The following is a 27,723-nucleotide window of genomic DNA, read 5'->3' on the forward strand; positions in this document are numbered from 1 at the left end:
CATACATACATACATATGTATGTATGTATGTACGTACATACATATCTATGTATGTATGTACGTACATACATATCTATGTATGTATGTACATACATACGTATGTATGCATGTACATACATACATACGTATGTATGTATGTACATACATACGTATGTATGCATATGTATGTACATACATATGTATGTATGTACGTACATACATACGTATGTATGTACATACATACGTATGTATGTATGTACATACATACATATGTATGCATATGTATGTACATACATACATACATATGTATGTATGTACATACATACATACATATGTATGTATGTACATACATATGCATACATATGTATGCATGTACATACATACATACGTATGTATGTACATACATACGTATGTACATACATACGTATGTACATACATACGTATGTATGTACATACAAACATACGTATGTATGTACATACATACGTATGTATGTATGTACATACGTACGTATGTATGTACATACATACGTATGTATGTACATACATACGTATGTATGTACATACGTATGTATGTACATACATACATACATACATACGTATGTATGTACATACATACGTATGTATGTACATACGTATGTATGTACATACATACATACATACGTATGTATGTACATACGTATGTATGTACATACATACGTATGTATGTACATACATACGTATGTATGTACATACATACGTATGTATGTACATACATACGTATGTATGTACATACGTATGTATGTACATACATACATACATACGTATGTATGTACATACATACGTATGTATGTACATACATACGTATGTATGTACATACATACGTATGTATGTACATACATGCGTATGTATGTATGTACATACATACGTATGTATGTACATACATACGTATGTATGTGTGTACGTACATACATACGTATGTATGTGTGTACGTACATACATACATATGTATGTATGTACATACATACGTATGTACATACATACATACATACATACATACATACATACATACATACATACATACATACATATGTATGTACATACATACATATGTATGTACATACATACATATGTATGTACATACATACATATGTATGTATGTATGTACATACATACATACGTATGTATGTACATACATACATATGTATGTATGTACATACATACATACGTATGTATGTACATACATATGTATGTATGTACATACATACATATGTATGTATGTACATACATACATACGTATGTATGTACATACATATGTATGTATGTACATACGTATGTATGTATGTACATACATATGTATGTATGTACATACGTATGTATGTATGTACATACATACGTATGTATGTACATACATATGTATGTATGTACATACATATGTATGTATGTATGTACATACATACATATGTATGTACATACATATGTATGTATGTACATACATACATACGTATGTATGTATGTACATACATATGTATGTATGTACATACATATGTATGTATGTACATACATATGTATGTATGTACATACATATGTATGTATGTATGTACATACATACGTACATATGTATGTACATACATACATATGTATATACATACATACATATGTACATACATACATACATATGTATGTACATACATACATATGTATGTACATACATACATACATATGTATGTACATACATACATATGTATGTACATACATACATATGTATGTACATACATACATATGTATGTACATACATACATACATACGTATGTATGTATGTACATACGTATGTATGTATGTACATACATACATATGTATGTACATACATACATACATACGTATGTATGTATGTACATACATACATATGTATGTACATACATACATATGTATGTACATACATACATATGTATGTACATACATACGTATGTATGTACATACATACGTATGTATGTACATACATACGTATGTATGTACATACATACATATGTATGTACGTACATACATATGTATGTATGTACATACATATGTATGTATGTATGTACATACATACATACATATGTATGTATGTACATACATATGTATGTATGTACATACATATGTATGTACATACATATGTAAAGATGGACTAACCCTGTGCTTGTATGACATTAATAATAATCATATTAGTAGTAACGAAAGTAAAAATTGAAAGAGAAACTAAAAGCGACAGTCGTACCTTTTGTGTGACTTTTCTCCAGTTCATTTTGAAGATGAGAATGAGGAGGAAAGACGCCTCGAGACAAACGCAGGTCAGGAGACCGAGCCACAAGCCTAGCAGGCACAGAAACAAAACATTTTCAACATCATATTGTGTTTATTAAATGCAACGCCAGAGAGTTAAACTCTCTGGACAAATATTCTTGTCTTTTTCATTCAGGAAGATTTTTTAAAGTGCACCAAATATCCTGAGGCGGGCTGCAAACATGAGGGCGACCCCTACTGGCAGGCCGATGAAGTAGTAGCCCACCAGGTTGGACACGGCAGCGATCTTCTGCATTCCGCAGCCCACCAGGATTCCCGAGCAGACGCACTGAGCGACAGAAGAACAGAAACACGTCTTAGCCGACAGTATATGACAGTTTGTTTACTCCAAACCAGTTGTTACTCTGTTCTGAAATGTGCTTTCAGTTATTAAAAAGTAAGGATTAAGTTGCAAACATTTTTATTGTGAAGTGAATTGTATTTATATAGCGCTTTTCTCTAGTGACTCAAAGCGCTTTTACGTAGTGAAACCCAATATCTAAGTCACATTTAAACCAGTGTGGGTGGCATTGGGAGCAGGTGGGTAAAGTGTCTTGCCATCCTAGTCACTGGCGTTGGGCAGTGACTAGGATGGCGGAAGCGGGGATCGAACCTGGAACCCTCAAATTGCTGGCACGGCCGTGTATGTGTCTATATTGACTTATAGGACACAAAATATTTGCGCACTATATATTACATTACAACAAAGAATGTACCATATAATATACAAATTGATACTATCAAAGTATGTACCATATATATACCATCAATATACAAATACGTATACAATAAGAATATATTTTTGATGCATTCAAAGAATAAGAATGTATATATCATCATTGTCATCAAAATACAGACAAAGCATCAAAGAATATACCATTTGATACCGTACAAAGAATGTGCGGTATATTATACCATTTGATACATCAAAGAATGTGCCGTATATCCCATCAATATATGAATATAACATTTGAATATACCATTTGTTACGTTAAAGAATGTGCCATGGAGCAATAAATATGACTATACCATTTGATACCAACAAAGAATATATATACCGTAATTTCCGGACTATAAGCCGCTACTTTTTCCCCTCGTTCTGGTCCCTGCGGCTTATACAACGGTGCGGCTTATTTACGGCCTGTTCTTCTCCGACACCGACGAAGAGGATTTCGGTGGTTTTAAAGACGATGACACAATGATTAAAGACTGACTTTTCATATACCGGTAGGCTGGTTATTTTGATAACGTACATGCGAGCACTTTGTATTACTTTGCACCGTTGTATTATTTGTACTCTGCACGAATGCTGTTCGCCATGTCAAAGATGTGAAAGTTTGATTGAATGATTGAAAGATTTATTGTTAATAAATGGGACGCTTTGCGTTCCCAAACAGTCATCTCTGTCCCGACAATCCCCTCCGTGGTAGCAGGAACCCCTATATACTACGGTAATTACACATCAAAACCCTGCGGCTTATAGTCGGGTGCGGCTTATATATGGAGCAATCTGTATTTTCCCCTAAATTTAGCTGGTGCGGCTTATAGTCAGGTGCGGCTTATAGTCCGGAAATTACGGTATACAGTATATACAGTATATATATGTGTGTGTATATATATATATATATATATATATATATATATATATATATATATATATATATATATATATATATATATATATATATATATACCCGCGACCCCAAAGGGAATAAGCGGTAGAAAATGGATGTGTATATATATATATATATATATATATATATATATATATATATATGTGTATATATATATATATATATATATATATATATATATATATATATATATATATATATGTGTATATATATATATATATATATATATGTGTATATATATATATATATATATATAATATTATATAGAATATGCTGTATATACCGTCAATATACTAATGTACAAAGAATGTGTGGTATATTATACCATATGTGGGCTCTGTACCGAGGATGTCGTTGTGGCTTGTACAGCCCTTTGAGACACTTGTGATTTAGGGCTATATAAATAAACATTGATTGATTGATTGATTTTGATACATCAAAGAATGTGCCGTATATTCCATCAAAATATGAATATACCATTTGATACATTAAAGAATGTGCCATACATACCATCAAAATATGAATATACCATTTGATACCAATCAAAGAATGTACTGTATCATATATAGTTTGATCAAAGAATGTACTGTATATACCATCAATATACAAATATATGAAAGACCATACTATATTATTGTACTGTATATACCATCAATATACTAATATCATTTTTCATACATTCAAAGAATGTACCAAGAATGTGCGGTATATTATACCATTTGATACGTCAAAGAATATATATTCCATCAAAAATATGAACATTTGAATATACCATTTGATACATTAAAGAATGTGCCATATATACCATCAAAATATGAATATACCATCAAAGAATGTACTGTTTATACCTTCAACAATCAAAGAATATACTGTATATACCATCAACATAAGAATATGTTGCGACCTTATATTATCAATATACAAATATACCAATTTATAACAACAAATAATATACTGTATATTATACAAATATATCATTTGATAGAACAACAAATGTACTATACTAATGTAATTTTCGATACCGTTGAAAAATGTACGGTAATACTATCAATATACAAATATATTGATTGATACGACAAAGAATGTACTGTATATACCATCGTCATACAAATAAATTGTTTGATACATCAAAGACTAACCATCAACATACAAATATATAGATTGATATGTCAAAGAATGTACTGTATATACCATCAACATATACATGAATATTCTACATTTATAGCTCCTAACTCTTCCAGTCTATGTCGCTGCAATGTGAGGTTTTAATGAGGAATTAGCTACGTGTGTGTGTGTGCACCACAGAATGTACCAGAATGGAGTCGAAGAATTGTAGAAAAGTGTAGATGGTCAGGTTGTCGGACACGATGGCCACAATGTTGCTGCGGGAAGCAAGGAGACAGTCAGAAACCTGCTGAGAACATTTGGAAAAGGAGGAAAACTCACTGGTCCGACGTGAAGACATAGCCCAAGACGAACTTGGAGCTGGCGATGACCACACCCTGGAACACGGCGAGCAGTCCTGCAGCGAGGAGACGCCTAATGAGCTACGACACTAAACAGGAAGTGTGTGAGACGTCACACCTGCTATAGTCAGAGCCACTTTGCAGGTGATTATGGCGCGGGCGGTGTCCCCTGCTCCCAGGGCGTTGCCCACACGCACGCAGGCAGCTGCTTGGATGCCCGAAGGAAACTGCAAGGACCCCATAGTTTGCATCGATGACGACTGAATGAAAGAGTGAGTTGTGTGTGTACCATGTAGGTGATGGCCGAGATCTCCACCATCACATGCTGGGCTGCCAGGTCCACCTCGCCCAGAACGCCTGACTCACACAAATTGCAGCTTTTGGACAGAAGTGACGAGTCGTCAAGACAAAGCAACAACACCCACCAGCGAGGAAGCCGCCGATCTCCCAGATCCACCACTCAAAGCACATCATGAAGGTGCTGGGGACCGCCAGCTTCATGTAGGACCCCCAGTCCTGCAGGCACTCTGTGGACCAGCCTGCACGGCCACAAACGTCAGCGCTCAGTAGAAGCCGAGGTGACGCGACGCAAGTTACTCACCGCCCCACGTGGCCTGGTGGAGCTTCTTCCATCGGATGTAGGCGAAGAGGAGCAGGCAGATGCTAATGTGAGTCAGGCTGTTCGCCACCGCCGAGCCGCTGCACACAAACCAACACGTCTTTACTCGCCTGATGACATCCATGCCCAGGATTATTTTTGGTCTCGATAGTTTTCGGAACATCTGTGCTAGCGTGGGTTTAGAGAACCCACGTGTTTTTACGGTGCATTCAAGGACCACTGAAAAGAGTAAGATGCACTTTTCTTAAAGCTTTGCAGATTAAATACTAAGACTAAAATCAGTTTAGCATAAGAAACCCAAAACATGAAAAATACTGTATTTTCTAACAGTGTGTTTATTTTTAGTAATTAAAAAAAAAAGTTTGGTAAGAAGATTTCATTGTTTTTAAGTAGTTTTTGAGCACATTCAACAACACCACGAAAATAATGATAACCGTGGTATGACATTTTCATATCATTCCATCCCTACGAGGTATTATGCCAAGGGTGGGCAATTAATTTTTACCGGGGGCCGCATGAGCAACCCGAGCACTGCTGGAGGGCCACATCGACAATATTTCAATTAAATTTTGCTCAATATTTTTTTTGATATATACCGTAAGATAAATAATGATAATAATAATAATAATACTTTCATTTAACCTAACTTAACTTTATACCAAAAGCACTGCTTTGGAAATCATTTGTACCCCTTTCAGAGATCACCCTTAAACATCCTCATGTTGCACAATGAAATGTAAGCATAGGATGAAGTGTGCATTCCTGTAACTTTCTCTAGTAACAGCATTCCATGATTAATATAAATAACATTAATAATAAATGACAGTAAAATAAGCACACATATGACTGAGGAGTCATAGTGTAACTTTGTGTGGTGTTTGAGTTGTCCGACTTTTTGTGTGGCCATAAACGCACCAGTGGTTTAGTGGTATGCGTGTTGGTGACAGATGACAAGTTGGTTTTGGCCTGGTTTGTACGGCAGAAAATGACTAGTTTTTCGAGATAAGAGTGTTTTACTCATGTTTTTGGTGTGGTTATGGCCGAATATAAACAGTTTTGCTCAATAAAGTGATCGATATAGTTCCTGGCCTCGAAGCATCTCGATAGACGTTACAATAATTGAACGAACACCGTTAGGGCCGCTTGTTGTCACTGTCACTCAGAGTTGCATTGCAAAATTACACAGAATAAATGTGTTTATATTGTTTAGAATTCAGATGGGATTTGATTTGGTGCGCGGCATATATTTGCTGTGCGCAGAGGACGCTTGAGCAGTGCACAATTGCGCAGGCACGCACCTTAGAGGGAACGTTGCTTGGCAGTCCATGTCTTGTTGAAAACACGCCATTCGTCATCAACTTTTCTCTTTTTAGCGTCTCGGTGCAAACTGTGCACCACACAAAGGGCCGGATGTGGCTTGCGGGCTGCAGAATGCCCAGGTCTGTATTATGCCATTAAATGTTGCACAAAACAACGAAAATATGAGAAGGCAAATGTATTCAAAGTGCGGCCCCCGGGGGTCATTTTCAGAAGACATCTTGTTTTTTGTATTAAACCTCAGCATATTGTAAAAATAAAATGGATTATGAATGAAATATATTATTAGATATTGCACTAATTTGCTTGGTCGGCTATAATACAAAGCTTTAAACAGTTTTAGGATTGCTGTTAGCATCTTTAATGTACAACATGTATCTGGCTGGCTGGAAAAAATATATATTTTAAAAATATACAGCCGATAGGGTTGGGTACCATTCACATTTGAACCGATACGGTACCAATGATCAATACTATTACTTTCAGTACTTTGAGGTAATAAATGTAATATTTAATATAACTTTACCAGTGAGCTGATAATAATTGTGCTGTCCAGTTGTTGTATTTTGTTTTGTTTAATGTAACACAGGGGTCGCCAACTCCCCAAAAAATCTGTCTGGAGCCGCAAAAATATAAACGCCGTATACAAGTGTTATAATGAAGGCAACACATAATGTAAGTGTCTACATTAGCTATATAATACTTTAAACGTCTTATATAAGTGTTATAATGAAGGCAACACATGATGTAAGTGTCTATATTAGCTATATAAGCCTACTATCAAACTACTTTAAAAGTCTTATGTAAGTGTTATAATGAAGACAACACATGTCTATATTAGCTATATTAGCCTACTATCAAAATTACTTTATGTTAGCCTACTATCAAAATTACTTTAAAAGTCTTATATAAGTTTTAAAATAAAGACTAGTGTTTATATTAGCCTACTATCAAAATGACTTTAAAAGTCTTATATGAGTGTTATAATGAAGACAACACATGATGTAAGTGTCTATATTAGCTATAATAGCCTACTATCAAAATGACTTAAAAGTCTTATATAACATGCCAGAGGCTGTTCACCTTGGAGACCTGCTGCGGATGGGTACGGCCTGGCGCGAGATTATTAGCTTAGCCTACTATCAAAATGTCGCAGGCTGACTTAAATCTTCGTTGACAGAAATGTTGAAATGTAATATTTATTCTACACATTTTTACAACGTTGAAAAACACTAGTAAAACTTCTCAGGAGGTGAGATAACTCTTGGAAATTACTGACTTAGAATGCCCAAAATGTAGTCCAAGTTAATATTCTTCTAATGGATTTGTTACAATCTTTGGCAATCTGGGTAATGTTTGCTGTGGTCTGGAACATGGCACACAAACAAATATCAGAAATACAGACAAATACAATGGAAATATGAATAAATACACAGAAGACATAAGTAAAGGAAAGTTGGGCTCTCCTGGGATATCCATTTCCTAGTAATGGTCTTTTTACAAGCCACCAGTAGGATATTCATTAAGTGTTTATCTTTCTTCAGCCAGTCCTGAGGTACATGTCCAAAAAACAAAGTTTTACTTTCAAGGGGTATTTCACGTTTGAAAATATCCTGTAGAGAATTAGTGATTGTACCGCTTAAAAAAAAATTAAATAAATTACAAAAATTAAAAAAAGATTACTCCCTATATATGTGTGTGTATATATATATATATATATATATATATATATATATATATATATATATATATATATATATATATATATATATATATATTTAAAATATATATATATATATATATGTATGTACAGTATGTATGTATGTATATATATGTATATATATATTTGTTTTTTTTATTTTTTATTTTATTTTTTAAAAATTTTTATTTCTGATTATTATTATTATTATTGTATTTTTATTTATTTATTTATTTTATTTAATTGATGTATCTGTAGATACTACTTTGTTTTTTTTTTTCTGTTTCTTTCTTTTTTTGGGTGGGGTGGGTGGTATGGTTGGGATAGAAACAAAAAATATTTTGACATTTAGGGCAGACAACAGATATATGATGTATGTGAATATGATGTAATGGATAGGAATGTCTGATGCTGGATGTCAATAAAAAAATAAAAATAAAAAAAAGAAGAAATAAATACTAATAATAATGATTTCAAAGCATGTTATCCATCAAATTGTGCAATGTAAAAGTAGCAATAGATTTAATGGTAAAATTGTGAAATTTACTGTGGTTTTTACAGTATTTTTCTCTAATCTAAAAAAAAAACAGTACTTTCTTTTTACTGTAATAAACTGTGGTGCCGTTTTGGCATTAACAGTAATACACCGAAAAATCTACACTTGTTGATTTGTGGTATAAAAATAAAAAAAATAAAATAAAATAAAAAAAATAGCAGCTCAGGTTTACAGAAAAAAAAGAAGTTTAATTTTACAGTAAAATTCTGGCAACTGAGCTCTCTTTTCTTTCCTTTTTTTTTTTTACCATAAAATACAGTAAAATACACTATTGATTTTTACAGGTTAAATTATTGCAATTTACCTTTTTTTTTTTTCCATTTTAGTTTTTTAAAAATATACTAATAAAATGCATCAAAAAATGGTGTAATAATAGTATTCACTGTTAGCGGCCCTCTGGGGCCAAACATAACTGCGATGTGGCCCTCAGTGAAAACGACTCTGACACCTGTAAAGTTAATATACAGTAAGTCTAGATTAGTGTATGTCCTTTCTTAATGTCTCTTGTTTTCAGATTGAGATAATAATATGTATCAATAAAGTACTGTAACTTTTCTTACTAAATGTAAAAAAATAAAAATGTACTCCATGTAATCGCAAATTATGTTAACTTAAATATTGTCTAATTATGCCAAAAATATATTATCAAACATTCAAACCATTTTTTAAAATAGAAATAAATACTACTAATAATAATTTCAAAGCAAGTTATCTATCAAATTGTGCAATGTAAAAGTAGCAATATATTCATGGTAAAATTATGACATTTACTGTGGTTTTTACAGTATTTTTCTCTAAATTAAAAAAAAACAGTATTTTTTTTTTTTACTGTAATAAACTGTGGTGCCGTTTTGGCATTTACAGTAATATGCCGAAAAATCTACACTTGTTGATTTGTGGTAAAAAAAAATTAAAAAATTAAAAATTAAAAAAAGTTGATTTTACAGTAAAATTCTGACAACTGAGCTGCTTTTTTTTTTTTTTTTACCATAAAACAGCAGTACGGTTTCTGCATTTACAGTAAAATACACTACATTTTAGGTGAAATTATTGCAACTTACCATATTTTTATTACATTTAAGTTTTTAAAAAATATATTAATAAAATGCATCAAAAAATGGTGTAATAATTAGAAGCGGCCCTCTGGGGCCAAACATAACTGCGATGTGGCCCTCAGTGAAAACGACAGATGTCCTTTCTTAATGTCTCTTGTTTTCAGATTGAGATACGCATTTGCACATTGTTTCAATACAATAATACTTCTAACGTTGATTTGAACACACACACACACACACACTCACAGGATACCCAGCTGCAAGAGGACGATCAGGCTGTAGTTGAGCGCCAAGTTTAAAACGTTGGCCACCGCCGCCGTGTACATCTGAGGCAGAATGATGCCCTGCAGGACAAGAGACGTGAGACATGCAAAACAAAACGACACACAGAGATCATCAAGGTGTCGTGGACTTACTTGGTTTTGCAGGTAGGCCACCTGCAGCTGATGCAGGAACATGGCCTGGAGACACAAACATGCCAGGTTAGCAACACTAGCACGTTAGCTACATGCTAATAGTACATTTTTAACATCATGCTCGGTTAGTACCACTAACATAGCTACGTGAGCTACATGCTAACATCACATTTTAAACACCATGCTAGCTTAGGAACACTAGCATAGCTATGTGCGCTACATGCTAACATCACATTTTAACACCATGCTAGCTTAGTAACACTAGCGTTTCATGCTAACATTACATTTTAACATCATGCTAGGTTAGCAACACTGGCATAGCTATGTATGTGCGCTTCATGCTACATTACATTTTACATTTTAACACTAGCATGTAAGCTACATGCTAACAATACTAGCATAGCTATGTGAGGTTCATGCTACATTACATTTTAACATCAGGTTTGGTTAGCAACACTAGCATAGCCATGTGCACTTCATGCTAACATTACATTTTAATATCATGCTAAGTTAACAACACTAGCATGGCTACGTGAGCTACTGAAAAGATTTTAATATTTTTTATGCTAACTACATATACTGCTAGCATACACATAATAAAATGATATACAATAATAATCCCATCATATTTCTGCATATAAATGTTATATATAATTAGTTATAACTGTAAACAGTTAGTTTTAAAGTCATACTAACTTTTAACATACATACATAACATAACATTTTAGCACCAAAACTTCATTAATTTATTTAGCAACATTAGCATAGCTATGTGAGCTGCATGCTAACATAACATTTTAACATCATGCTAGGTTAGGAACACAAGAATAGCTATATGAGCTACATGCTAACATTACATTTGAGCATCATGGTAGGTTAGCAACATTAGCATAGCTATAAAAACCTACATGCTCATAACAGTTTTTCATAATGCTAGGTTAACAACACAAGAATAGCTATATGAGCTCCATGCTCACATAACGTTTTAGCATCATGCTATGTTAGCAACACTAGCATAGCTATGTGAGCTGCATGCAAACATTACATTTTAACATCAAGCTAGGTTAGAACACAAGAATAGCTATATGAGCTGCATGCTAACATAACATTTTAACATCATGCTAGGTTAGGAACACAAGAATAGCTATATGAGCTGCATGCTAACATAACATTTTAACATCATGCTAGGTTAGCAACACAAGAATAGCTATATGAGCTACATGCTAAAATTACATTTTAGCATCATGGTAGGTTAGCAACATTAGCACAGCTATAAGATCTACAGGCTCATAACAGTTTTTCATAATGCTAGGTTAGCAACACAAGAATAGCTATGTGAGCTACATGCTAACATAATATTTTCACAACATGCTGGGCTATCACCACTAGCATAGCTACATGAGTTACATGTTAACATTACATTTTAACATAATAGATTTAGACTTAGACTGGACATAGACTTAATGTTATGTAAGCTACTAAAATTACATTTTAACATCGTGCTAGTGTAGGATCTGGTACCGTGTAGTTCCACAAGCTACATGCTAACATAACATTTTAACAACCAAGATACATATGTATGTATGTACATACATACATACATACATACATACATACATACATACATACATACATACATACATACATACATACATACATACATACATACATACATACATACATACATACATACATACGTATGTATGTATGTATGTATGTACATACGTACATACATATATACATATGTATATATGTATGTATGTACATACATACATATGTATGTACATACATACATATGTATGTACATACATACATACATATGTATGTACATACATACATACATACATATGTACATACATACATATGTACATACATACGTATGTACGTACATACACATGTACATATACATACATATGAACATACATATGTATGTTCATACATACATATGAACATACATATGTATGTTCATACATACATATGAACATGCATATGTATGTTCATACATACATATGAACATACATATGTATATTCATATGAACATACATATGTATGTTCATATGTATGTATGTTCATATGAACATACGAACATACATATGTATGTTCATATGAACATACATACATATGTATGTTCATATGTATGAACATATGTATGTATGTTCATATGTATGTATGAACATACATACATATGAACATACATATGTATGTTCATATGAATATACATATGTATGTTCATATGTATGTATGAACATACATATGTATGTTCATACATACATATGAACATACATATGTATATTCATATGAATATACATATGTATGTTCATATGTATGTACGAACATACATATGTATGTTCATATGAACATACACTACCGTTCAAAAGTTTGGGGTCACCCAAACAATTTTGTATTTGAGCCTTCATTTCTAAGAACAAGAATAGACTGTCGAGTTTCAGATGAAAGTTCTCTTTTTCCGTCCATAGAGCGTTTAATTGACCCCACAAATGTGATGCTCCAGAAACTCAATCTGCTCAAAGGAAGGTCAGTTTTGTAGCTTCTGTAACGAGCTAAACTGTTTTCAGAGGTGTGAACATGATTGCACAAGGGTTTTCTAATCATCAATTAGCCTTCTGAGCCAATGAGCAAACACATTGTACCATTAGAACACTGGAGTGATAGTTGGTGGAAATGGGCCTCTATACACCTATGTAGATATTGCACCAAAAACCAGACATTTGCAGCTTGAATAGTCATTTACCACATTAGCAATGTATAGAGTGTATTTCTTTAAAGTTAAGACTAGTTTAAAGTTATCTTCATTGAAAAGTACAGTGCTTCTCCTTCAAAAATAAGGACATTTCAATATGAACATACATATGTATATTCATATGAACATACATATGTATGTTCATATGTATGTTCATATGTATGAACATACATATGAATATACATACATATGTTCATACATATGTTCATGTATGAACATACATATGTATGTTCATATGTATGAACATATGTATGTATGTTAGAACCTTTATCTAACCAGATAAGAAAACTCATTGAGATCAAGATCTCTTTCACAAGGGTGACCTGGCCAAGAGGTCAACAGCATATGTCACAGAGCAGTTTAAAAAAATAATACATTAAGACATACATTTTAAAATACATAAGAGAACTGTAAAACAACAGAGATTTACATCTTTAAAAACACATGCACTGTGCAAACGTCTCTCGCTGTTTGTCCCTCAGGACAGAACGGAAGGCTCCAAATGGGAGTAGTTCTGTAAGTTTCAGTTTCGTCTGCAATGCATTCCATGCCATAGGGGCAGCAATGCCAAAAGCTCTTTTGCCAAATTCAGTCCGTACATGAGGAACAGTTAAAACATACAAATTGTTAGAACGTAATGCGTAAGAGCTGCTTTTTCTTTGTAACAGAGTACACAAGTATGGAGGTATTAAACCTAAAAGAGCCTTATAAATGATAGTCAGCCAATGTGTGTATCTGCGTGCACTCAATGAAGATAAGTCTGACTTCATATACAGTTGACAATGGTGGGTGAGACTACGACAGCCAGTAACAAGTCTCAGTGCTGAATGAAAAACAGTGTCCAAGGACTGGAGGCATTTAGATGAAGCACTAAAATAAAGCACATTCATATGTATGTTCATATGTATGAACATACATATGTATGTTCATATGTATGAACATACATATGTATGTTCATATGTATGAACATACATATGTATGTTCATATGTATGAACATACATATGTATGTTCATATGTATGAACATACATATGTATGTTCATATGTATGTTCATACGTATGAACATACATATGTATGTTCATATGTATGAACATATGTATGTATGTTCATACATATGAACATACATACATTCATACATATGAACATACATATGAACATACATACATATGTTCATATGTATGAACATACATATGTATGTTCATATGTATGAACATACATATGTATGTTCATATGTATGAACATACATATGTATGTTCATATGTATGAACATATGTATGTATGTTCATATGTATGAACATACATATGTATGTTCATATGTATGAACATATGTATGTATGTTCATATGTATGTATGAACATACATATGTATGTTCATATGTATGAACATATGTTCATACATACGAGCATACATACATATGTTCATACATAGGAACATACATATGTATGTATGTATGAACATACATATGTATGTATGTTCATATGTATGAACATATGTATGTATGCTCATATGTATGTATGAAGTTTGGGGTCACATTGAAATGTCCTTATTTTTGAAGGAAAAACACTGTACTTTTCAATGAAGATAACTTTAAACTAGTCTTAACTTTAAAGAAATACACTCTATACATTGCTAATGTGGTAAACGACTATTCTAGCTGCAAATGTCTGGTTTTTGGTGCAATATCTACATAGGTGTATAGAGGCCCATTTCCAGCAACTATCACTCCAGTATTCTAATGGTACAATGTGTTTGCTCATTGGCTCAGAAGGCTAATTGATGATTAGAAAACCCTTGTGCATACATACATATGTTCATACATATGAACATACATATGTATGTTCATACATATGAACATACATATGTATGCTCATAACAGTTTTTCATAATGCTAGGTTAGCAACACAAGAATAGCTATATGAGCTACATGCTCACATAACATTTTAGCACCATGCTTGGTTAGCAACATTAGCATAACTATGTGAGCAGCATGCTAACATAACATTTTCACATCATGCTGGCACTAGCACTATGTGAGCTACTGAAAGATTTTAATATTTTTTATTAAATTTTTACATCATGCGAGGTTAGCAATACAAGAATAGCTATATGAGCTATTCTTGTGCTAACATGATGCTAACATTACATTTTAGCATGGCTAGGCTGAAAAAAAACTAAATGATCAAACTCACAACTCCTACATCGGTAACTGACTGATATATATAGCAATCAGGAAGGAAGTTTTTCCTTCAATGAAGTGAAAAAGTGACTTTTACATAAGGGTTGTCCTCCCACACACAAATTAACGTTCCTTTTAATGTTCAGCCATGAGCTTGTTATAGACTACAGATATCATCTTAACTAACTTCCAGGAAAGGTCTTTCCGGACTCCCGCTGCAGCTAGGACTCAGCGGTCAACGTTTAAGTGGAAGCTCAATGCTAACATGTCATGTGTGAGCCGTGGTTTCATTAGCTTTTCGTGAGAATCCTTTAAGCGTAATAAATAACACAAATTGTGTTTAGAGAGGTCAGCGAGATAGCTGAGGACAATTTGACATTTCAAATTGGTGTGTGTGTGTGTGTGTGTGCACTTACAGGAACAGCGGGTAGAAAGGCCATCATGTAGATGTGTGCTATCCTGAAACACATTTGAATTAGATTTGTTGCATTTATTATATACAGGAATTTTTTTTTTTAAAGTACAAACCCCAAAACTAGTAAAGTTGGCACGTTGTGTAAATGGTAAATAAAAACAGAATACAATGACTTGCAAATCATTTTCAACTTATATTATAATTGAATAGACTGCAAAGACAAGATATTTAATGTTCGAACTGGAGAACTTTGTTACTTTTTGCAAATATTAGCTCATTTGGAATTTGATGCCTACAACAGGTCTCAAAAAAGCTGGCACAAGTGGCAAAAAAGACGGAGAAAGTTGAGGGATGCTCATCAAACACTTATTTGGAACATCCCACAGGTGAACAGGCTAATTGGGAACAGGTGGGTGCCATCATTGGGTATAAAAGCAGCATCCATGAAATGCTCAGTCATGCACAAACAAGGATGGAGGATTCCAAGACGTACTGCAAAAACACTTCACAAAGATCCTCTATATAACAGTTTCTAGTATGTACTTAAAAACAGCAAAGACCCCTAAAATGACAGGAGTGCTCTGTGGTGTCCAAGGACGTACAGACAAAAACACTAATCAAAGATCCTCTATTTAACAGGTCCACGTTGACTAATGTTTTTTTCCGCAACATCCCGAGAAAATAGCAAAGATCCTGAAAATGACAGGAGTGCTTTGCTGTTTGAGAATGTTCAGATGTGCTGCAAAAACACTAATCAAAGATCCTCTATATGACAGGATCAAATGTGTGAGCAAATTGTCCAACAGTTTAAGAACAACATTTCTCAACAAGCTATTGCAAGGAACTTAGGGATTTCACCATCTACGGTCCGTAATATCATCAAAAGGTTCAGAGAATCTGGAGAAATCACTGCATGTAAGCGATGATATTGTGGACCTTCGATCCCTCAGGTGGTACTGCATCAAAAAACATCATATATATATACGTGTATATATTAGGGCTGCAACAACTAATCAATTAAATCGATTAAAATCGATTATAAAAATAGTTGCCGATTAATTTAGTCATCGATTTGTTGGATCTATGCTATGCGCATGCGCAGAGGTGTTTTTTTTTTTTTTTTTTTTTTTTTAAATTTTTTATTTTTTTAATAAACCTTTATTTTTAAACTGCAACATTTACAAACAGCTGAGAAACAATAATCAAAATGAGTATAGAAATGTAGTTTGTCTCTTTTATCCGATTATTAATCGATTAATCAAAGCAATAATCGACAGATGAATCGATTATCAAATTAATCGTTAGTTGCAGCCCTAATATATATATATATATATATATATATATATATATATATATATATATATATATATATATATATATATATATATATATGTATATAAGTGTATATATACATATATATATATACATATGTATGTATGTATGTATGTATATATACATATATATATATATACATATGTATGTATGTATATATATATATATATATATATATATATGAGTAGTCGTGAGTTCAATCCCGGGCTCGGGATCTTTCTGTGTGGAGTTTGCATGTTCTCCCCGTGACTGCGTGGGTTCCCTCCGGGTACTCCGGCTTCCTCCCACCTCCAAAGACATGCACCTTGGGATAGATTGATTGGCAACACTAAAATTGGCCCTAGTGTGTGAATGTGAGTGTGAATATTGTTTGTCTATCTGTGTTGGCCCTGTGATGAGGTGGCCACTTGTCCAGGGTGTACCCCGCCTCCCGCCCGATTGTAGCTGAGATAGGCTCCAGCGCCCCCCGCGACCCCGAAGGGAATAAGCGGTAGAAAATGGATGGATGGATGGATGGATATATATATATATACACATACACTACCGTTCAAAAGGTTGGGGTCACCCAAACAATTTTGTGGAATAGCCTTCATTTCTAAGAACAAGAATAGACTGTCGAGTTTCAGATGAAAGTTCTCTTTTTCTGGCCATTTTGAGCGTTTAATTGACCCCACAAATGTGATGCTCCACAAACTCAATCTGCTCAAGAGAAGGTCAGTTTTGTAGCTTCTGTAACGAGCTAAACTGTTTTCAGATGTGTGAACATGATTGCACAAGGGTTTTCTAATCATCAATTAGCCTTCTGAGCCAATGAGCAAACACATTGTACCATTAGAACACTGGAGTGATAGTTGCTGGAAATGGGCCTCTATACACCTATGTAGATATTGCACCAAAAACCAGACATTTGCAGCTAGAATAGTCATTTACCACATTAGCAATGTATAGAGTGTATTTCTTTAAAGTTAAGACTAGTTTAAAGTTATCTTCATTGAAAAGTACAGTGCTTTTCCTTCAAAAATAAGGACATTTCAATGTGACCCCAAACTTTTGAACGGTAGTGTGTGCATATATATATATATATATATATATATATATATATATATATATATATATATATATATATATATATATATATATATACATACACATGTATATATACATATACATATATATATATCAGTGGCGTGCAGTCACTAGAGGCAGGGGAGGCACGGCCATCATGGAACGAAAAAAAAAGTAAAAAGAAAAAAAATTAATTAAATTGTTATATGTATCCAGTGATTATACTAAAGTTATTTTCAATTTAACTTCACCAGTTTTGGATTATTTTTATTTTTATTTTCACATTTGCCGTTCAAATACTGAGAAGAGACGGTGCGGTGATCAGCAGCCAGTTGAGGCACGTCACTGCGTTGAGCCTCACCATGGATTGTGCGCAATGACTCGGCTAACTGCTGGCCTGCTGTGCAGTGAGACCGTATTGCTATATGAATTATATTATACATTTCCATAGTTTAGTTAGCTGAGGTATATAATGTACAGTGTATTTTGTCAACAACTGTATGTGTGTAACGTATTTCTTGTGCTGAGCGATCATAAAACTGGAGGCTCGTCTCATAACCCCGCCTCCTGGTGCCAAGCACCTCCGCCGCAGAATGCACCGCCCGACGGGAGCGCCACACAGCAAGGAGCCCACACCCAAACCCTCCACGTGCAAGACCGAATCCACCCAAAAAAGTCACTTAACAAGAAGCCAAAAAGTGCAAAAACAACAATGCTCGCGCGGCGCGCCGGAGGAGCCGTGAACAGGGACACAACATTAGGTACACCTGCGGACTGCAGAGCGGATTTCATATTTCATTCATTCACAACTCTTCCAACACGAACACCACTGCACTTATAAGTAAAGGTAAGACCATAATAATGTTTTTTTTCATTAAATGTGCTTTTTTGTGTGCTACAGTTTGTAAGTGTAAAGTTAAAGTTAAGTATACCAATGAATGTCACACACACACTAGGTGTGGTGAAATTTGTCCTCTGCATTTGACCCATCCCCTTGTTCACCCTCTGGGAGGTGAGGGGAGCAGTGGGCAGCAGCGGCGCCGTGCCTGGGAATAATTTTTGGTGATTTAACCCCCAATTCCAACCCGTGATGCTGAGTGCCAAGCAGGGAAAAATGCTGGTATGAGCTTTTAAACATAACCCGTTAACTGCTGCCAATCAAATGGTGAATAAGATACTCTTCTGACTGTGATGAAGTCAGTGCCTCACCTGACATGAACCTCACCGCACGCCACTGATATATATATACCTGTATATATATATGTATATATATATATACATATATATATATGTGTATATGTATATATATATATATATATATATATATATATATATATATATATATATATGTGTATATGTATATATATGCATATATATATATATATATATATATATGTATATATATATATATATATATTGTATATACACATATATATATATAAATATACACTACCGTTCAAAAGTTTGGGGTCGCATTGAAATGTCCTTATTTTTGAAGGAAAAGCACTGTACTTTTCAATAGAGATAACTTTAAACTACCCTTAACTTTAAATAAATACACTCTATACATTGCTAATGTGGTAAATGACTATTCTAGCTGCAAATGTCTGGTTTTTGGTGCAATATCTACATAGGTGTATAGAGGCCCATTTCCAGCAACTATCACTCCAGTGTTCTAATGGTACAATGTGTTTGCTCATTGGCTCAGAAGGCTAATTGATGATTAGAAAACCCTTGTGCAATCATGTTCACACATCTGAAAACAGTTTAGCTCGTTACAGAAGCTACAAAACTGACCTTCCTTTGAGCAGATTGAGTTTCTGGAGCATCACATTTGTGGGGTCAATTAAACGCTCAAAATGGCCAGAAAAAGAGAACTTTCATCTGAAACTCGACAGTCTATTCTTTTTCTCAGAAATGAAGGCTATTCCACAAAATTGTTTGGGTGACCCCAAACTTTTGAACGGTAGTGTATGTATACACATATATATATATACATACATATATATATATATACATATATACACACACACACACATGTATATACACATGTATATATATATATACACACATATATATATATATATATATATATATATACACACACATGTATATATATATATATATATATATATATATATATATACACACACATGTATATATATATATATATATATATATATATATATATATATATATACACACATGTATATATATATATACATATATATACATACACATATATATATAAATATATACATATATATATACATACATATATATATACATATATACATATATATGTATATATATATATACACACACACACAAGTATATATATATATATATATATATATATACACACAAGTATATATATATATATATATATATATATATATATATATATATATACATACACATATACATATATATATACATATATATATATATACATACATATATATATATATACATATATACATACGTATATATATATATATATATATATATATATATATATGTACATATATATATATATATACATATATATATATACATATACATATATATATATATATATATACACACACACATATATATACATATATATATATACACATACATACACACACACACATACGTACACATAAATATATATTTATTTGTATTTATTTTATTTAATCGATATTTGAAAATGATGAATTGATTCAAAACGGTATAAATAAGAATTGTGATTCAGACAACAATTTTTTGGTGCAATGTTTTTTGTAAAAAAAAATAAATATATATATATATATATATATATATATATATATATAAATGATGTAATGTAATGATGAAATGTAAAAATTAACATTTAATATCACTTAACTTTAGCGAACACTTGTTATCGAAGGCGGCAAGGGAGGAGCGGATTGGGACAACTAGTACTTTGCTTCAAGTTCTTTCTCAAATTCAATAGTGTTTCTCGCCTTCTTTATCAACTTTCATGGTGGATTATTTTGCAGTCTCAACACTGGACATTCCAGTCCACAAAACGATACTGCACATGAATGTTTTCCTATTTCCATTTTTAGATACTCATTTTTGATACATATTCAGTTTGTGTGTGTTTTGAGTTGAGAGTGGCCAAATGGGCGACACTTGTCGAGCGTGGCGATCACCTGGCAACCTGGCGGTCCTGGTGCATGAGCAGCAGGATGTGATGCGCGTTGATGAGCACGGCCCAGCAGGGCAAGCAGAAGAGCAGCAGGATGAGCCAGCTCCTCTGCAGAATGATGCCCACACGCTTCAGGTTTTTGCTGCCGAACGTCTGCGGAGATGAAAGCAGTCAGCGCACCTGTCGCTTCCTTCCGGCGCAGGGAGTCAACTCACCTGAGAGATGAGCGTGTCGCAAGCCAGCGTCAGGCCCTCCACCATCGCCGTGGTGCTCACGTTGATGGTCTGGGCCAAAACAAATAGTCACGGATGAAACATGCCTGAAACTTTTGTCGTGCGAGCATTCACACCAACATGTGAGTGATGAAAAACTTGTATTTGCACCAAATATATTGTGTGAATACGTAGAAAAATGTATTAGCACGTCATTTTTTGTGTGAATGCTGAGAGACAAAGATATTATGTGAATTAATTTTCTACCGCTTGTCCCTTTCGGACCATCCATACGTACCGTACCATCCATCCATCCATACATATGTTGTGCTGGAATAAACTACATTAATAATGAATATGCTTCTTGAATAAACTGTCAATAAAATTAAAATGCAAATAAAAAAATACAGCTTTGCCACTTTATTCATAATTTTTGCGCTTGAGAAAGTTCTCAATGACTTTGGCTCCAGACTTCTTCTGTTTGTTTGATATAGTCATTACTGCCACAAGTGGTCTAAAAGTGTATTACAACTTTTTTACTGAACGCTTTGTCACAATAGCCTGTTCTCTATGGTTGAATTGTTTTAGACCAACTTAATAAGTTAAATGAAGCTTTCATTTACGATTTGCCCTCAGAAAATTTCAGCGCCAATAATTTAAAGGCCTACTGAAACTCACTACTACCGACCACGCAGTCTGATAGTTTATATATCAATGATGAAATCTTAACATTGCAACACATGCCAATACGGCCGGGTTAACTTATAAAGTGCAATTTTAAATTTCCCGCGAAACTTCCGGTTGAAAACGCGCATACGTCATCATACATAGGTATGATAACGTATGCGCGTGACGTCAATCGTTGAAACGGAAGTATTCGGACACATTGTATCCAATACAAAAAGCTCGGTTTTCATCGCAAAATTCCACAGTATTCTGGACATCTGTGTTGGTGAATCTTTTGCAATTTGTTTAATGAACAATGAAGACTTCAAAGAAGAAAGCTGTAGGTGGGATCGGTGTATTAACGGCTGGCTGCAGCAACACAACCAGGAGGACTTTGACTTGGATAGCAGATGCGCTATCCGACGCTAGCCGCTGACCGCATTGATGATCGTGTGAAGTCCTTCGTCGCTCCGTCGATCACTGGAACGCAGGTGAGCACGGGTGTTGATGAGCAGATGAGGGCTGGCTGGCGTAGGTGGATAGCTAATGTTTTTAGCATAGCTCTGTGAGTCTGTGAGAAGTTAGCTTCAATGGCGTCATTAGCAACAGCATTGTTAAGCTTCGCCAGGCTGGAAAGCATTAACCGTGTATTTACAGGTCCATGGTTTAATAGTATTGTTGATTTTCTGTCTATCCTTCCAGTCAGGGGTTTATTTATTTTGTTTCTATCTGCAGTTAAGCCCGATGCTATCACGTTAGCTCCGTAGCTAAAGTGCTTCGCCGATGTATTGTCGTGGAGATAAAAGTCACTGTGAATGTCCATTTTGCGTTCTCGACTCTCATTTTCAAGAGGATATAGTATCCGAGGTGGTTTAAAATACAAATCCGTGATCCACAATAGAAAAAGGAGAAAGTGTGGAATCCAATGAGCCCTTGTACCTAAGTTACGGTCAGAGCGAAAAAAGATACGTCCTGCACTGCACTCTAGTCCTTCACTCTCACGTTCCTCATCCACGAATCTTTCATCCTCGCTCAAATTAATGGGGTAATCGTCGCTTTCTCGGTCCGTATCTCTCTCGCTGCTGGTGTAAACAATGGGGAAATGTGAGGAACCCTTCAACCTGCGACGTCACGCTACTTCCGGTACAGGCAAGGCTTTTCTTTATCAGCGACCAAAAGTTGCAAACTTTATCGTCGACGTTCTTTACTAAATCCTTTCAGCAAAAATATGGCAATATCGCGAAATGATCAAGTATGACACATAGAATGGATCTGCTATTCCCGTTTAAATTTTAAAAAATCCTTTCAGTAGGCCTTTAAAGGCCTACTGAAATGACCGGAAGTAGCGTGACGTCGCAGGAGCTAGTATTCCTCACAATTCCCCATTGTTTACAATGGAGCGAGAGAGATTCGGACCGAGAAAGTGACGATTACCCCATTAATTTGAGCGAGGATGAAAGATTCGTAGATGAGGAACGTTACAGTAAAGGACTTGAGAGGCAGTGATGGACGTATCTTTTTTCGCTCTGACTGTAACTTAGGTACAAGCTGGCTCATTGGATTCCACACTCTCCTTTTTCTATTGTGGATCACGGATTTGTATTTTAAATCAAGTAGTGGACTTGAAGTGGGTGTGGCATGGATGATTGTTTGGCGCCCAATAAAAGACTTGATGGAGGATTCTTCAGTCAGCAGATGTTAAAGCAGCATAAATCTACTGGAGCCTATCCCAGTGCACCTTGACACTGGACAGGTGAAATGACAAACAGGTGTGTGCATCAGTCCTCTTGAAAATGAGAGTCGAGAACGCGAAATGGACATTCAGTGCCTTTTATCTCCTTGACAATACATCGGCGAAATGCTTTAGCTACGAGCTAATGTGATAGCATCATGCTTTAACTGCATATAGAAACAAAAAAAATAAACCCCTGACTGGAAGGATAGATAGAAAATCAACAATACTATTAAACCGTGGACATGTAAATACACGGTTAATGCTTTCCAGGCTGGCGAAGGTTAACAATGCTGTGCTAACGACGCCATTGAAGCTAACTTAGCAACTTAGCAACCGGACCGCACAGAGCTATGCTAAAAACATTAGCTCTCCACCTACGCCAGCCAGCCCTCATCTGCTCATCAACACCCGTGCTCACCTGCGTTCCAGCGATCGGCAGAAGGACGAAGGACTTCACCCGATGCGTTTGGCGGCCCGGAGACGTAGGAAGTCAAGGTGAGGTCGGCGGCTAGCGCGTCTGCTCTCCAAAAAAGTCCTCCTGGTTGTGTTGCTGTAGTCCGCTGCTAATACACCGATCCCACCTACAACTGTCTTCTTTGCAGCCTTCATTGTTCATTAAACAAATTGCAAAAGATGTCCAGAATACTGTGGAATTATGAAAGGAAAACAGAGCTTTTTGTATAGGATTCTACGGGGTACCATAGCTTCCGTTAAACTGACTTCGTCACGCACATATGTCATCATACCGCGACGTTTCAGCCGGATATTTCCCGGGAAATTTTAAATGTCACTATATAAGTTAACCCGGCCGTATTGGCATGTGTTGCAATGTTAAGATTTCATCATTGATATACAAACTATCAGACTGCGTGGTCGGTAGTAGTGGGTTTCAGTAGGCCTTTAATGACGACGTAATTTAAAACTTGTGACGCTATCAGAATAATGTGAATGCTGTGTGGTCCATTCATTGAAAAAAGTGTATTATACGTGCCACAGTGCAGGAATATTACAATACATGAAATATTCATTAAATGTTGTAGTTTAGCTGTCTCTCACACACACACACACACACACACACACACACACACACACACACACACACACACACACACACACACACACACACACACACACACACACACACACACACACACACACACACGCACACACAAGATATAAATAAGTACCGCTGATGCCAGAGCGTATCCGGCCAGCTCTGCGTTGCCAATGTGACCACAGAAGATGGTGATGACGAGAGGCAGCAGGAAGTTCAGAATCCGAAACAGCAGCTAAAGAAAAATAAAGATAGACACAAAAAAATAAGACTTTTTTCACACTGTAAAGGAATTTAGAATCGTCATGGCAACCAGATTATGTTCAAGACAATACAGCAGTAATTTTGTACATTGAAGATGCTCGAACCTTAGTTGTGTTATAGCTGACAAACATCATCGTATCTAATGATGTATAATGTGTAAGCAATTCATTTTATCTTTTTAAAATGCAAAATAAACTTTGGGCTGCGGCGCAAAAATGGCCCCTGGGCCACACTTTGGACACCCCAGCAATACGGTGATGATAAACAGGAAGTTCATAGTAGGACAAACAACAGATGATACACTAAAACATGTTAAATCATGATAATAAAACTACTGATAATGATGATGAAAATAATTCTACAAATATTAAAATATTAGTCCACAGTACCACCTTATCGTGGTACAGGAGTTTGCGTGTCCCAATGATCCTAGGAGCTATCGTGCCCCCTGGTAGGGTCACCCAAGACAAACAGGTCCTAGGTGAGGGATCAGACAAAGAGCAGCTCGAAGACCTCTATGAAAATGCAAAAACCGAGACTCTGATTTCCCCCGCCGGGACGCGGGTCACCGGGGCCCCCGTCTGGAGCCAGGCCCGGAGGTGGGGCACGATGGCGAGCGCCTGGTGGCCGGGCCTGTCCCCATGCCCGAAGAGGCAACGTGGGTCCCCCCCTCCAATGGGCTCACCACTCATGGGAGGGGCCATAGAGGTCGGGTGCTTCGTGAGCTGGGTGGCAGCCGAAGGCAGGGCACTTGGCGGTCTGATCCTTGGCTACATAAGCTAGCTCTTGAGACGTGGGGGGGAAGGAGCCTGAGCTAGTGCGCAAGGTGGAGAAGTTCCGGCTGGATATAGTCGGACTCACTTCGACGCACAGCAAGGGCTCTGGAACCAGTTCTCTCGAGAGGGGCTGGACTCTCTTCCACACTGGCGTTGCACGCAGTGAGAGGCGACGGGCTGGGGTAGCAATTCTTGTTTCCCCCCGGCTCAAAGCCTGCACGTTGGAGTTCAACCCAGTGGACGAGAGAGTAGCTTCCCTCCGCCTTTGGGTGGGACGGACGGGTCCTGACTGTTGTTTGTGCTTACGCACCAAACAGCAGTTCAGAGTACCCACCCTTTTTGGATACACTCGAGGGAGTACTGGAAAGTGCTCCCTCGGGTGATTCCCTTGTCCTACTGGGGGACTTCAACGCTCATGTTGGCAACGATAGTGAAACCTGGAGAGGCGTGATTGGGAAGAATGGCCGCCCGGATCTGAACCCGAGTGGTGTTTTGTTATTAGACTTTTGTGCTCGTCACAGATTGTTCATAACAAACACCATGTTCAAACATAAGGGTGTCCATATGTGCACTTGGCACCAGGACACCCTAGGTCGCGGTTCCATGATCAACTTTGTAGTTGTGTCATCGGATTTGCGGCCTCATGTTTTGGACACTCGGGCGAAGAGAGGGGCAGAGCTTTCTACGGATCACCATGGTGAGTTGGCTGTGATGGTGGGGGAGGATGCCGGACAGACCTGGCAGGCCCAAACGCAGTGTGAGGGTCTGCTGGGAACGTCTAGCAGAGTCTCCTGTCAGAGAGAGTTTCAATTCCCACCTCCGGAAGAACTTTGAACATGTCACGAGGGAGGTGCTGGACATTGAGTCCAAGTGGACCTCTGCACCTCTATTGTCGAGGCGGCTGATTGGAGCTGTGGCCGCAAGGTAGTTGGTGCCTGTCGTTGCGGTAGTCCTAGAACCCCTTGGTGGACACCGGCGGTGAGGGATGCCGTCAAGCTGAAGAAAGAGTCCCATCGAGTTCTTTTGGCTCATAGGACTCCGGAGGCAGCGGACAGGTACTGACAGGCC

The 27,723-nt window shown here is 35.9% G+C and overlaps 1 protein-coding gene across 2 annotated transcripts in view; it reads right to left on the reverse strand.

Annotated features, from left to right (window-relative positions):
• The window catches only part of LOC133665013 (multidrug and toxin extrusion protein 1-like), a 39,246-nt gene that overhangs the window by 5,164 nt on the left and 6,359 nt on the right, over window positions 1-27,723 (reverse strand). Inside the window, exons 2-15 of one of the 2 annotated variants that reach the window (XR_009828670.1) lie at window positions 25,749-25,850; window positions 22,164-22,232; window positions 21,953-22,101; window positions 16,393-16,435; window positions 11,040-11,084; window positions 10,870-10,967; window positions 5,979-6,076; window positions 5,803-5,916; window positions 5,667-5,734; window positions 5,496-5,604; window positions 5,358-5,433; window positions 5,224-5,293; window positions 2,504-2,566; window positions 2,213-2,307 (exon numbers count right to left, since the gene is read on the reverse strand). Coding sequence is in view for 1 of the 2 variants with exons in the window: in XM_062070155.1 (XP_061926139.1) it covers window positions 2,213-2,307; window positions 2,434-2,566; window positions 5,224-5,293; window positions 5,358-5,433; window positions 5,496-5,604; window positions 5,667-5,734; window positions 5,803-5,916; window positions 5,979-6,076; window positions 10,870-10,967; window positions 11,040-11,084; window positions 16,393-16,435; window positions 21,953-22,101; window positions 22,164-22,208 (1,143 nt within the window). In the remaining variant the exon portion in view is untranslated. Of the gene's footprint in view, window positions 1-2,212; window positions 2,308-2,433; window positions 2,567-5,223; window positions 5,294-5,357; window positions 5,434-5,495; window positions 5,605-5,666; window positions 5,735-5,802; window positions 5,917-5,978; window positions 6,077-10,869; window positions 10,968-11,039; window positions 11,085-16,392; window positions 16,436-21,952; window positions 22,102-22,163; window positions 22,233-25,748; window positions 25,851-27,723 lie in introns of both variants that reach the window. The other variant, XM_062070155.1, reaches the window with a different exon arrangement.

The sequence above is a fragment of the Entelurus aequoreus genome, linkage group LG14, assembly GCF_033978785.1.
Source record: "Entelurus aequoreus isolate RoL-2023_Sb linkage group LG14, RoL_Eaeq_v1.1, whole genome shotgun sequence".
Taxonomy (NCBI): domain Eukaryota; kingdom Metazoa; phylum Chordata; class Actinopteri; order Syngnathiformes; family Syngnathidae; genus Entelurus; species Entelurus aequoreus.